Source organism: Oncorhynchus mykiss, chromosome 1 (genome assembly GCF_013265735.2).
Source record: "Oncorhynchus mykiss isolate Arlee chromosome 1, USDA_OmykA_1.1, whole genome shotgun sequence".
Lineage (NCBI taxonomy): Eukaryota > Metazoa > Chordata > Actinopteri > Salmoniformes > Salmonidae > Oncorhynchus > Oncorhynchus mykiss.
Genome location: NC_048565.1, coordinates 59,011,667 through 59,025,923, shown reverse-complemented (window position 1 = coordinate 59,025,923; position 14,257 = coordinate 59,011,667). Strand labels below are relative to the sequence as shown.

General features: G+C 42.5%; 1 protein-coding gene across 1 annotated transcript in view; it reads left to right on the top strand.

Moving 5' to 3' along the window:
- Positions 1–14,257, top strand: part of LOC110525690 (inactive tyrosine-protein kinase 7) — a 209,750-nt gene that overhangs the window by 108,406 nt on the left and 87,087 nt on the right. Inside the window, exon 2 of the mRNA XM_036980912.1 lies at positions 3,701–3,997. Within this exon, the coding sequence (XP_036836807.1) occupies positions 3,701–3,997 (297 nt within the window). The remainder of the gene's footprint in view (positions 1–3,700; positions 3,998–14,257) is intronic.

The following is a 14,257-nucleotide window of genomic DNA, read 5'->3' as shown; positions in this document are numbered from 1 at the left end:
AAAGTAAAAGAAAGTTACAGAATATTGTCAAAATCTATTGCAAAAAAGAGTACAACAAAGATGTCTTGATTGAGTATGTCTTCACATCCCCGAGTTAATGCTTGGTGGAAGCACCTTTGGCAACCATTACAGTTGTGAATATTTTTTTATAAGATTCTACAAACTTTTTACAAATCTTCATGCAACATAGATCCATTTTTTTTAATTGCTCAAGCTCAGTAAAGCTCAGGAATCATTGATAGATAGCAATATTCAATTATTGTCTCTGACATTCAAGACAATTTAAGTCAGGACTGAGACTAAACCACTCGGGAACACTCAACTCCTCCTGGAAAGCATTCTAGTGTGTCTTTGGCATTGCAATTTGTGTAATTGTCTCACTAAAAAATAAAACTATCCCAAGGTGACACGTTCGTCATAACGAGGAGACCAAGACTCAGCGTGATAAGAATACATACTTCTTTTAATGAAGAATAAACACTGAACAAACTATACAAAACAACCGTGACGCTATGAGACGCGAGTACTGACAGGCAACTACACATAGACAATAACCCACAAAACCAAACATCTCTATTTCCTGAACTGTATTGTTGGTTAAGTAAGCATTCGGCGCATATGACAAATTAAATTGGATTTGATTTGAATATTGCTGTCCATCAATGATTCCCAACCAAGTTTACTGAGCTTGAACAATTTTGACAAAAACAATGGACATGTGTATTTTGCCCTGATGGTTGTGCAAGGTTGGTAGAATATTATTCACAGCTGAGCTGTAATGGCTGCCAAAGGCGATTCTACCAAGTATTAATTTCAGGCTGTGAAGACATACACTGTCAATACATTCTCTTTTGTTATTTATTTTTGTGGAAAATGTTGTATACTTTTTCTTTCACTTTTAAAATGTGGAGTAGGTTGGTAGGATAAAAATAAATAAATGTAAATCCCTTTTTTTATTGAATTTTAAGGCAGCAAAATGTGAAGCCTGTGCAGGGGGTGTGTAGACTTTCACTGGCGACTGTATAATAGAATAACAATTCTATTTCTAGACTATATTGATATTCTATTAATTATATTTTTTATGGAGGAGACCCCCTCACTCACTGGGCCAGCAGCATACCACCCTGCATCCCACTGCTGGCTTGCTTCTGAAGCTAAGCAGGGTCTTGGTTGGTCCCTGGATGGGAGACCAGATGCTTCTGGAAGTTGTCTTTTGGATGGGACGTTAAACGGATGTCCTGACTCTCTGTGTTCAGAGATGGCCCATGGCACTTATCGTCAGAGAAGGGGTGTTAACTTCGGTGTCCTGGCTAAATTCCCAATCTGGCTCTCAGTCACCTAATCATCCCCAGTTTACAATTGGCTCTTTCATCCCCCCTCCTATCCCCTGTAACTACTCCCCAGGTTGTTGCTGTAAATGAGAATGTGTTCTCAGTTAACTTACCTGGTTAAATAAACAAAATGAACTCTGCTTCAGTCACTCTGTATAAAACGTAACTCAAGCAGCCCTGTCACCTTACTAGGTGTTCCCACTTCTTCCACCTTCCCCCACCAACTAGTGGACTTGGCAGTGCTCACCTGTGTTTTTTTCTGCCTCCCACGGCCAGCTGCAAGGAGACAAAGGCCGGACTGAGGGGAGATGAGGGAGGCCAGGTGAGGAGGTGGGGATGGGATGGGAGATTACCTCAGCTCATCTTGATTTAATCCTCCTGAAAGATTCTCCTTGGCTTCAACCCAGACAGAAGCATTATAGAGGCCGCATTGCAGCTCACGCTGGGGCAACTTTAAACAGCAGCCTGTTATATACTGAACAGAAATATAAACACAACATGCAACAGTTTCTAAAATTTTACTGAGTTGAAAGGAAATCAGTCAATTGAAATAAATTAGGCCCGAATCTATGGTTTTCACATAGGAATACAGATCACAGGTGACCTTAAAAAAAGATAGGGGTTTGCATCAGAAAACCAGTCAAGTATCTGGTGTGACCACCATTTGCCTCATGTCCTTCACATCAATAAAATGTCATTCTGTTCATGGTCCGTAGCTTATGCCTACCCATACCATAATCACACCGCTACCATGGGGCTCTCTGTTCACAACGTTGACATCATCAACACCACAACGCGATACACGCGGTCAGCGATTGTGAGGCCTGTTGGACGTACTGCCAAATTCTCTAAAACGACATTAGTGGCGGCTTCTGCCAGAGAAATTCATATTAAATTATCTGGCAACAGCTCTGGTGATCATTCCTGCAGTCAGCATGCCAATTGCACGCTCCGGCAAAACTTGAGACATCTGTGGCATTGTGTTGTGTGACATTATTACTGCACATTTTAGAGTGGCCTTTTATTGTCCCCAGCACAAGGTTCACCTGTGTAATGATCATGCCGTTTAATCAGCTTCTTGATATCCCAGGCTTGTCAGGTGGATGGATTATCTTGGCAAAGGAGAAATGCTAACTAACATTTCAGAAAAACAAGCTTTTGTGCGTACTGTATGGAACATTTGTGGGATCTTTTATTTCAGCTCATGAAACATGGGACCAACACTTTACATGTCGCGTTTATATTTTTGTTCAGTGTATGGCAATGTCGGGATAACTAGCAATTAAGATCAGTATGAATAATGGTCTCGATGGCTTGCACAAATACAATTGGCAAAAAAGGAATCCGGTGCGTGGCCAGAATGCTCAGAATTAGAATTCACATATAAGCAAAGTTACTTAATCATCTCGCATCGGACCAATACAAAAGCCCTTTAACCCACATGAGCCCAGTCCTTGATGAACAGAGAAACCATACACACACTCAACTAGGTGTATTTTAAGTTTACGTCAACTCTGCCAATGGACCTTTCACTTTGATAATACACTTTGCCACAGACCATGACGTGAAAACTCATAACAACACTCAGTGGGACATGATTTAGTGTAGGCCTACTGAGAGGCCTGGAATGCATCCCAAATGGCACCCTATTCCCTACATAGTGCACTTATTTCGACCAGAGCCCTTTAAATGCCACCCGCCCCATCCCTTATTTCTCACTGTTTGTCCTATGGTCAAATTTAGTCTGTCACATTTTGATATAGGTCAACTTTTCACTGCTCCTCAAATCATGGAGACATTAGTAAATAGGGCAGAAAATATTTCTCTATAGTGCTGCGAGTTAAGTGCGTGTGTGCTCACGGTATGTCTGTGAGCTGATGGAACATGACCGTGAGGAAGGAGAGGATGTGTGTCAGAAGTCTCTCTTTCCTTCTCCCTCTGTTCTCATGAAACACAGCTCTTTCATGAGACAAGCCTGTACTGCAGAAGAAAAAAACATATAGAAAGGGCTTGAATTATTTGTCCAATACATTCGGGAATGAGAATCTACTTTTCTTGGCTGTCATTATCCTTACAACATTTTAGCAATACATTTCAGTTTTCAATTCAGCTGTCCGTTTCCTGACAATGTTTATTCACTGGATTAAGACCTACTATTAAACAACATTTAAATGTCTTGAATGACTCGAATCAAACCTTTTAATGGCTTCATTACTCAAGACCAAATGTTGTTGTGGTACAATGGTGACTAATGGAAACGGCAATAACATTTTTACTATTGTGGTCAGTGGTAACCTAATTTCAACATTATCTCTCTCTCCCTCCCCACATTGTCCCTCCCCTCCCCATCTCTCCTCTATTTCCCTCAGTTCTTTGCATCCAGGCAGCACCTATCCAGTTCACCAAGGAGCCCAAATCCCAGGATGCATTGCATGGCCGCAGTGCCATGCTCCGCTGTGAGGTCAGCGACCCAGCAGACATCCAGTATGGCTGGCTAAACAACGGTCAGCCCCTGGATGACACCGAGAGGCGGTTCCGCGAGGTCAGCAACCTCAAGTTCACGGCGGTGGACCGGAGAGTGGACGCTGGCAACTTTGAGTGCGTGGCCACCAACACGGTCACAGGAGAGGAGGCCCACTCTACTAACGCTTCTTTCAACATCAAGTGTGAGTGTTAATACATGTCCCCTACACTTGGGGTTGTGTTCCTTGAGGTGCAACATTCAGAATAGATGTTAAATGCTGCAGATAAAAAATGTATGAATATAGTTGACATGGTGCCTGGGTCATCATGACAGAAAATCATATCTGTTACAAAAAATGCATTTCTATCTAACCGTTTTGCAACGTTTGCACCCTTTTGAACAGACCCTTAACCATGCGCTGAACATGTGCAAGATTTTCCTCATGGACGTTAAATACCCACAAGCCCACAAGTTTCAGATATTCAACACTGGTGGATTGTTATGTCTCAAAGCAGTCTACCTAAATTAAAAAGCCACATAAAAACCTCAATATAGAATGTCCTGTAAGGTTTGTACGAGATGAGAAAATGTTTCTATACCTTGTGGGTACCTTGTTCTTTGTTGCCTCCCTCCCATTCAAAAGGAAACTTGATATGTGTGCCACCAAGCATGTGTTTCTTGTTTCTTTTCTCCGTTGTGTAACACTCACTTTTCCCACAACCCCTCAAAAGGCTTTTGTGTGTCGAAATTACTGAGGAGTGAAACTCACCTTACAGCCATATCATTACTTACGTTCTAGATTAACAGTGTCCTGTTTCGACACATTATTCATTCATGTTTTTCTCAACTGCCCCAAAAACCCAAACCCTGTGCCGTTTTAAGGCCTCTTAGTACTCAGAGATCTCTTACTAAAGCAAATCAAAGTTTATTGGTTGTGTACAAAGATTTGCAGATGTTGTCACAGGTGCAGCGAAATGCTTGTGTTTCTAGCTCCAACAGTGCAGTAATAATACCTAGTAATACAAAACAATATGCACATAATCCAAAAAGTAAAGAGAAAGAAATTAAGGAATATCAGAACGAGCAATATATATACACATACATACAGTGCATTCGGAAAGTATTCAGACCCCTTGACTTTTTCCACATTTTGTTACATTTCAGCCTTATTCAAAAATTTATTAAATTAATTTCATCATCAATATAAACACAATACCCCATAATGACAAAGCAACAACAGGTTTTTAGAAATGTTTGCAAATGTATTACAAATAAAAAACAGATACAGTGGGGCAAAAAAGTATTTAGTCAGCCACCAATTGTGCAAGTTCTCCTACTTAAAAAGATGAGAGAGGCCTGTAATTTTCATCATAGGTACTATGACAGACAAAATGAGAAAAACATTGTAGGATTTTTTATGAATTTATTTGCAAATTATGGTGGAAAATAAGTATTTGGTCACCTACAAACAAGCAAGATTTCTGGCTCTCACAGACCTGTAACTTCTTCTTTAAGAGCCCCCTCTGTCCTCCACTCGTTACCTGTATTAATGGCACCTGTTTGAACTTGTTATCAGTATAAAAGACACCTGTCCACAACCTCAAACAGTCACACTCCAAACTCCACTATGGCCAAGACCAAAGAGCTGTCAAAGGACACCAGAAACAAAATTGTAGACCTGCACCAGGCTGGGAAGACTGAATCTGCAACAGGTAAGCAGCTTGGTTTGAAGAAATCAACTGTGGGAGCAATTATTAGGAAATGGAAGACATACAAGACCACTGATAATCTCCCTCGTTCTGGGGCTCCACGCAAGATCTCACCCCGTGGGGTCAAAATGATCACAAGAACGGTGAGCAAAAATCCCAGAAACACACGGGGGGACCTAGTGAATGACCTGCAGAGAGCTGGGACCAAAGTAACAAAGCCTACCATCAGTAACACACTACGCCGCCAGGGACTCAAATCCTGCAGTGCCAGACGTGTCCCCCTGCTTAAGCCAGCACATGTCCAGGCCCATCTGAAGTTTGCTAGAGAGCATTTGGATGATCCAGAAGAAGATTGGGAGAATGTCATATGGTCAGATGAAACCAAAATCTAACTTTTTGGTAAAAACTCAACTCGTCGTGTTTGGAGGATAAAGAATGCTGAGTTGCATCCAAAGAACACCATACCTCCTGTGAAGCATGGGGGTGGAAACATCATGCTTTGGTGCTGTTTTTCTGCAAAGGGACCAGAATGACTGATCCGTGTAAAAATGAATGGGGCCATGTATCGTGAGATTTTGAGTGAAAACCTCCTTCCATCAGCAAGGGCATTGAAGAGGAAACGTGGCTGGGTCTTTTAGCATGACAATGATCCCAAACCCACCGCCCGGGCAACAAATGAGTGGCTTCATAAGAAGCATTTCAAGGTCCTGGAGTGGCCTAGCCAGTCTCCAGATCTCAACCCCATAGAAAATCTTTAGAGGGAGTTGAAAGTCCGTGTTGCCCAGCAACAGCCCCAAAACATCACTGCTCTAGAGGAGATCTGCATGGAGGAATGGGCCAAAATACCAGCAACAGTGTGTGAAAACCTTGTGAAAACTTACAGAAAACGTTTGACCTCTGTCATTGCCAACAAAGGGTATATAACAAAGTATTGAGATAAACTTTTGTTATTGACCAAATACTTATTTTCCACCATAATTTGCAAATAAATTCATTAAAAATGTGATTTTCTGGATTTTTTCAGTGCAACCATCTCTTCAGCACTCCACCAATCAGGCTTTTATGGCAGAGTGGCCAGACGGAAGCCACTCCTCAGTACAAGGCACATGCCAGCCTGCTTGGAGCTGTTGCGCCTTCTTCACCACAATGTCTGTGTGAAGGGACCATTTCAGGTCGTCAGTGATGTGCATGCCGATGAACTTGACGCTTTTGATCCTCTCCACAGCCGCCCCGTCTATGTGGATGGGGTGTGCTCTGTCTGCTGTCTCCTTTAGTCCACAATCAGGAGGGGGCTGGGCACACAGCCCTGTGGGGCCCACGTGTTGAAGATCAGCGTGGCTGAGGTGTTGTTGCCCACCTTAACCAATTGGGGTCAGGCCGTCAGGAAGTCAAGGACCCAGTTGCACAGGGAGGGGTTCAGACCCAGGGCCCTGAGCTTAGTGATGAGCTTGGTGGGTACTATGGTGTTGAAGGCTGAGCTGTAGTCGATAAACAGCATTCTTACATAGTTATTTCACTTGTCCAGGTGGGATAGGGCAGTGTGCAGTTCAATGGCGATTGCGTCGTCTGTGTATCTGTTGGGGCTGTATGCAAATTGTAATGGGTCTAGGTTGTCGGGTAAGGTGGAGGTGATGTAGGCCCTTAACTAGCCTCTCAAAGCACTTCATGATGACAGAAGTGAGATCTACAGGGCGAGAGTCATTGCGGCTTGGGATGTCGTCTGGGCCTGCAGCCTTGCGAGGGTTAACACACTTAAGTGACTTACTCATGTCGGCGGCAGAGAAAGAGTGCACACAGTCCTGTCACATAACCAGTCCTGTCACAATATGTTCCTGTCACATAACCAAACCACAGCAGCCCTCTTGTGTTTCAGTATGAAAACCAAGGGAACTCTGTCCAGCTGCACTTCTGATACAAGCAGCAGCCTTATTTAGTCCTGGGGGTGAAGCCCTACAGGAAGGGACTGGTGAAAAGGCTTTGTTTCTCAGGAACTCAGTTGATATATCGGAACGTATGTCCCTTTTCCCACATGATGGCCTTTAAAAACAACTGATGGCTTTTTAGAAAGCAGCTGGATAAGGCAATGCCCAGATGATTCCACTGTTTCCCTTCAACGTGTTGGCTGGGTGGTTTTGACTGTGTGGTCAAGGCTAGGTTTGTCCTGTAGCTCCTGAGCACAGAAGAAGCAGATGAGCATTAGATTGCAGAGTAATGGAGCAACACAGAACACACGGGCATGCTCGTACGCACGCACGCACACACACACACACACACACACACACACACACACACACACACACACACACACACACACACACACACACACACACGTCAATGAGGCTGTGGCGTTTGCTGCCTTGGCTCTGCTCCTATTACTGAAGGACAGCCTGTTATCCCAAAGAAACATTATTTTATGAGGCCCTCGTCTGACCTGAAGGAAAATGCTTTTATGTCCTTTAATTAAAAGTGATTTATCGCTGCTATAAAAGAGTAGACTGACTCACTGACAGAGATAAAAACAAGTTAAACATGAACTACCAGTTGTCATAACCCAGAATAAACTAGATGATCTTCCAGGTCACGATTGTCAATTCAAAGAACTCAAGAAGGCTTTTATGTGTTAATCATTATTAAATATGGTGAACGTTTTTTCTTCTAATTAAAAATTGACTTTTATGGGTCTCCCGAATTTGCGCAGTGGTCTAAGGCATTGCAACTCAGTACTAGAGGCATCACTACAGACATCCTGGTTCAAATCCAGGCTGTATCACAACTGGCCGTGATTGGGAGTCCCATAGGGCAGGGCACAATTGGCTCAGCGTCGTCTGGGTTTGGCCGGTGTAGGCTGTCATTGTAAATACACATTTTCTCTTAACTGACTTGCCTAGTTAAATAAAAGATTAAATGTGTACCTGACCTGAAGTTCTATACTTGTGTATGTGCAAGTGAGAGAGACAGGAGAATTCAGGAGTGAGAGAGACAGGAGAGTATTAAGTGTATTTATGAACTTTTGTATGAGCTCATGCATGTACAGTATGTGCATACGCTCTGAGTGGTAGTTGTATATAGTCCACTTTCTATATATCAAACAGGCTACTCGGTAGTTCAGGAGGCCAAAGGTTGTACGTGTACAGTGCTTTCAGAAAGTATTCAGACCCCTTGACTTTTTCCACATTTTGTTACATTACAGCCCTATTCTGAAAATGGATGAAATAAATTACAAATCCTCAGCAATCTACACACAACACCCCCTAATTACAAAGCAAAAACAGGTTTAGAGATTTTTTTTCTCCAAATGTATTAAAAATAAAAAAGCAGAAAAACCTTATTTACATAAGTATTCAGACCCTTTGTTATGAGACTCAATTGAGCTCTGGTGCATCCTGTTTCCATTGACCATCCTTGAGATGTTTCTACAACTTGATTGGAGTCCACCTGTGGTACATTTGATTGATTGGACATGATTTGGGAAGGAACGCCTGTATATATAAGGTCCCACAGTTGACACGGCACGTCAGAGAAAAAAACAAGCCACGAGGTCGAAGGAATTGTCCGTAGAATTCCAAGACAGGATTGACTCGAGGCACAGATCTGGGGAAGGTTACCAAAAAATGTCTGCAAGCATTGAAGGTCCCCAAGAACACAGCGGCCTCCATCATTCTTATATTGAAGAAGTTTGGAACCACCACTACTCTTCCTAGAGCATTCTCAGCAATCGGGGGAGAAGGGCCTTGGTCAGGGAGGTGACCAATAACCTGATGGTCATTCTGACAGAGCTCTAAAGTTCCTCGGGGGAGATGGGAGAACCTTCCGGAAGGAAAACCATTTCTGTAGCACTCCACCAATCAGGCCTTTATGGTAGAGTGGCCAGATAGAAGCCACTCCTCAGTAAAAAGGCACATGGCAGCCCGCTTGGAGTTTGCCAAGTGGCACCTAAAGACTATCAGACCATGAGAAACAAGATTCTTTGGTCTAATGAAACCAAGGTTGAACTCTGGCCTGAATGCTAAGCGTCTGGAGGAAACCTGGCACCATCCCTACAGTGAAGCATGGTGGTGGCAGCATCAGGGAATGATGAACAGAGCAAAGTACAGAAAGATCCTTGATGAAAACTTGCTCCAGAGCGCTCAGGACCTCAGACTGTGGCGAAAGTTCACCTTCCAACAGGACAACGACCCTAAGCACACAGCTAAGACAACGCAGGAGTTGCTTCGGGACAAGTCTCAGAATGTCCTTGAGTCAATGGGTCTGAATATTTTCTGAAGGCACTGTACGCACACGTCTCTGAGTGTGCGTGTCTATGGTGGTGTGCATGTATTTTTGCATTTGTCCTACACACTATGGACAAGAGGGTGTTGATAGAGCATCCCACAACAGGCCTTTCTGAGGGCTAAACGCTTAGGCCCTTTGAGGTTGGCTGGTGGATGGATGAGGCTTCTGTCAGAACAAGGGTGAGGGTTGGCCGGGGGTCCAAATAGAGAGACTCATGGTGTTTGGGTCTGGTGGGTCTGGAGACCGATGCCCTTCCCAGCACAGCCCTGCTCTTCCCCTCACTGCTCACTATAGCTACACAACATACTCTGATGCATGTCCTCTCTGATGCACTGCTGAGAGTCAGTTATTACATGGGCACAGATACCAGGGTGAAAACACTGATTAGATAACTGTAGTAGTAATTTCAGTTTGATAAGAGAGGGGAAGAGAGGGAAAGCCACCAGACTAGAATGATCTAATATGCCTTCAGATTTGGCCCATTTTGCAGTATATCCAGACTTCCGTGGCCTATTATAAATAATCTTAAGGCTAGGCGTCCCGCTAGCGGGACAACTTCTGGTGACACTGGAGGGCGCGCAATTCAAATAAATAATCATATAAATGATGGATATTAAACATGTAGTTACATACAAGTGTCTTATATCGGTTGAAGGCTTAAATACTTGTTCATCTAACTGCACTGTCCGATTTACAGTAGCCATTACAGCGTAAGAATGCTATGTGATTGTTTGAGGACGGTGCCCCGCGTCAAAATATTTCTCCACCGGCACAGGTTTCATAAATTCACAAATCGCGATTTAAAATATTCACTTACTTTTTGAAATTCTTCCTCTGATTTGTCATCCAAAGGGTCCCAGCTATAACATGTAGTGTTGTTTTGTTAGATAACATCCTACTTTATACCCCAAAAAGTCAATTTAGTTGGCGCCATCGATTTGATTAATCCACTCCATACCGCTAAACGTTGTTAAAACAAGTCTATTGACTCCTCAGATACCATAAAATGTTATCAAACTATAATATTTCATACGGAAAGAAGTATGTTTAATAGGAAAACGATATTAGCAGGTGCATCTCGTCTTCATCGCGCGCGCATACACGAATTTCCAATAGTGTGTCCCAGTACTAAAACTCATTATTCTTACTCGTTTTGGAGGAAACAAGCCTGAAACCTTGAACATTCAGTTCTGACACCCAGTGGAAGCCATAGGAATTGCATACTGGGAGGTAGATTTAATTATTTCCCTATACTTTCCACTGTAAGAGCATGGGCTCTCAAAAAAAACAAATTCTGGTTTGTCTCTGGATTGTCTACTACCATATCTAGTCTCCTATATTATTTTAACATTTCCCCAAATTTCAGATTGTTTTCTTTCCAATGGTACCAATTATATGCATATACTGGCTTCAGGGCCTGAACAACAGGCATTTTACTTTGGGCACGTCAGTCAGGTGGAAACTGAGAAAAAAGGACCCTAGCCTGAAGAAGATTATATATATATATATATATATATATATATATATATATATATATATATATATATATATATATATATATATATATATATATCTTGGAGGAGTTCCCACATATGCTGAGCACTTGCTAGCTGCTTTTCCTTCACTCTTCTGTCCAACTCATCTCAAATGAGTTGAGGTCAGGTGATTGTGGAGGCCAGGTCATCTGATGCAGCACTCCATCACTCTCCTTCTTGATCAAATAGTCCTTACACAGCCTGGAGGTGTGTTGTGGGTCATTGTTCTGTTGAAAAACAAATGATAGTCCCTCCAAGCGCAAACCAACTGGGATGGTGTATCACTGCATCACTGCAGAATGCAAGGACATGGCGGTTGGAACCAAAAATCTCAAATTTGGACATATTTCCATGGTCTAATGTTCATTGCTCATCTAATGTTCATTGTTTCTTGTCCCAAGCAAGTCTCTTCTTATTATTGATGTCCTTTAGTAGTGGTTTCTTTGCAGCAATTCTATTGGCCTAAATTATTTATGGACTAACTAAATAATCATGCAATTACACAAACAGGATAGCTTACACATTGATTACTACACAATGCAATGAAAAGTCCCTAGTGGAATAACCTAATATGATGGCTTGTTAAAAAATTGAAAAGGGAGGGGCATGTAAGAAAGAGCCAGAGAAGAGACCAAGGACTTTACCTACGGTTGAATAATACGCTCATCGTAAATATGGATATTTAGCACCCCAACAACCACTCATTCGGATTTTGAAATGCTTGTAAATATTTACGATTGTATGTCTTTGTTGTCTCTGTTGAAATCGCTGGTCCATCTGGGGAGAGTAGTTCGACAGAAGTCTCTGGTTTGTCCCCAAAGGTCACAATGGTTTTTGTAGTTGAAGCTTTTTGGTTTCGAAGTGCCTGTGAGAACGGATCTTCCAGAGGAAGTGTTCGTTAGAATGGATCTTTAAAGTACCACCCAGTGGTTCTCAGTCGAGTTTACTAGACTAAAGTACTTAAACAGCTGCAGACTGAATGTTCACGTGTAGTCTTCTTCTTTGAGAGAGTTTCAGAGTTTCTAACCATTTCAACGTGCAACTACACTCCGTGTTTTTCTGGTCTCATAGAGTCGGACCATTCGTGACGTCTGGTTCAACACTGTCCGTCTGCTTGGTCTGATATGTTAATTCTTCACAAGGGGTTTTATGCACTCTGGCAAAAGGGGCATTCCATGACGCCTACATAATGTCTGTGCTCACGTGGTTGTGGTCACTGACTGGGTAGAGCTTTTATATGAAAAATAATTCTCATATAGAAGGCTAACATCACATTTCATCTTCTCACAGATAGTTTCATATTTAATCATATAAGTTCCACAACATTTAGATGTAAATCTGATAAATGGGAAATACGTATACACATTCAGAAATACAGCTATGTTGTTAAACCATCCTTAATGAGATCCCAAAACACGATCTGATCTGACATAATTGTTCTTTCAGTGCCCACGGACCGTTCCAACTGTTTGGATTATAGAAATATTGTTTCAATATCCATCAATCTTGGATGTCACAGTCCTACAAAATCTCTCTGTTGTAGCAAAGATATTTCTAACTTCCATTTGCAGAGCGGGAGAGAGAGAGTTCCTGCAGGTATTTACAACCATCATAAAACAGCCAACTTCACCCCTCTCTCCTTCTGCAGGAGAGAGAGGGCGCTGCAGAGTGGACCCACTGTAACCTGATCCTTCAGATATTCACAGGAGAGTCATGACACTATTTAAATATTTTTTTTTAATTTCACCTTTATTTAACCAGGTAGGCTAGTTCTCAACAAGTTCTCATTTGCAACTGCGACCTGGCCAAGATAAAGCATAGCAATTTGACACATACAACAACACAGAGTTACACATGGAATAAACAAAACATACAGTCACTGCAGTAGAAAAAATACAACAAAAAGTATATATACAGTAAGATAAGGGAGTTTAGGAAATAAATAGGCCATGGTGGCGAAGTAATTACAATATAGAAATTAAACACTGGAATGGCAGATATGCAGAAGATGAATGTGCAAGTAGAGATACTAGGGTGCAAAGGAGAAAGATAAATAAATAAATAAATACAGTATGGGAATGAGGTAGATAGATGGGCTATGTACAGGTGCAGTGAACTGTGAGCTGCTCTGACAGCTGGTGCTTAAAGCTAGTGAGGGAGATATGAGTCTCCAGCTTCAGTGATTTCTGCAGTTCGTTCCAGTCATTGGCAGCAGAGAACTGGAACGAGAGGAGGCCAAAGGAAGAATTGGCTTTGGGGGTAACCAGTGAGATATACCTGCTGGAGCACGTGCTACGAGTGGGTGCTGCTATGGTGACCAGTGAGCTGAGATAAGGCAGGGCTTTACCTAGCAGAGACTTGTAGATAACCTGTAGCCAGTGGGTTTGGCGAAGAGTATGAAGCGAGGCCCAACCAACGAGAGCGTACAGGTCGCAGTGGTGGGTAGTGTATGGGGCTTTGGTGACAAAACGGATGGCACTGTGATAGACTGCATCCAATTTGTTGAGTAGAGTGTTTGAGGCTATTTTACAGATGACATCGCCGAAGTCGAGGATCGGTAGGATGGTCAGTTTTATGAAGGCATGTTTGGCAGCATGAGTGAAGGATGATTTGTTGCGATATAGGAAGCCGATTCTAGATTTCATTTTGGATTGGAGATGCTTAATGTGAGTCTAGAAGGAGAGTTTACAGTCTAACCAGACACTTAGGTATTTGTAGTTGTCCACTGATTCTAAGTCAGGGCCGTCCAGAGTAGTGATGCTGGACAGGCGGGCAGGTGCGGGCAGTGATCGATTGAATAGCATGCATTTAGTTTTACTTGCATTTAAGAGTAGTTGGAGGCCACGGAAGGAGAGTTGTATGGCATTGAAGCTCGTCTGGAGGTTAGTTAACATAGTGTCCAAAGAGGGGCCAGAAGTATACAGAATGGTGTCGTCTGTGTAGAGG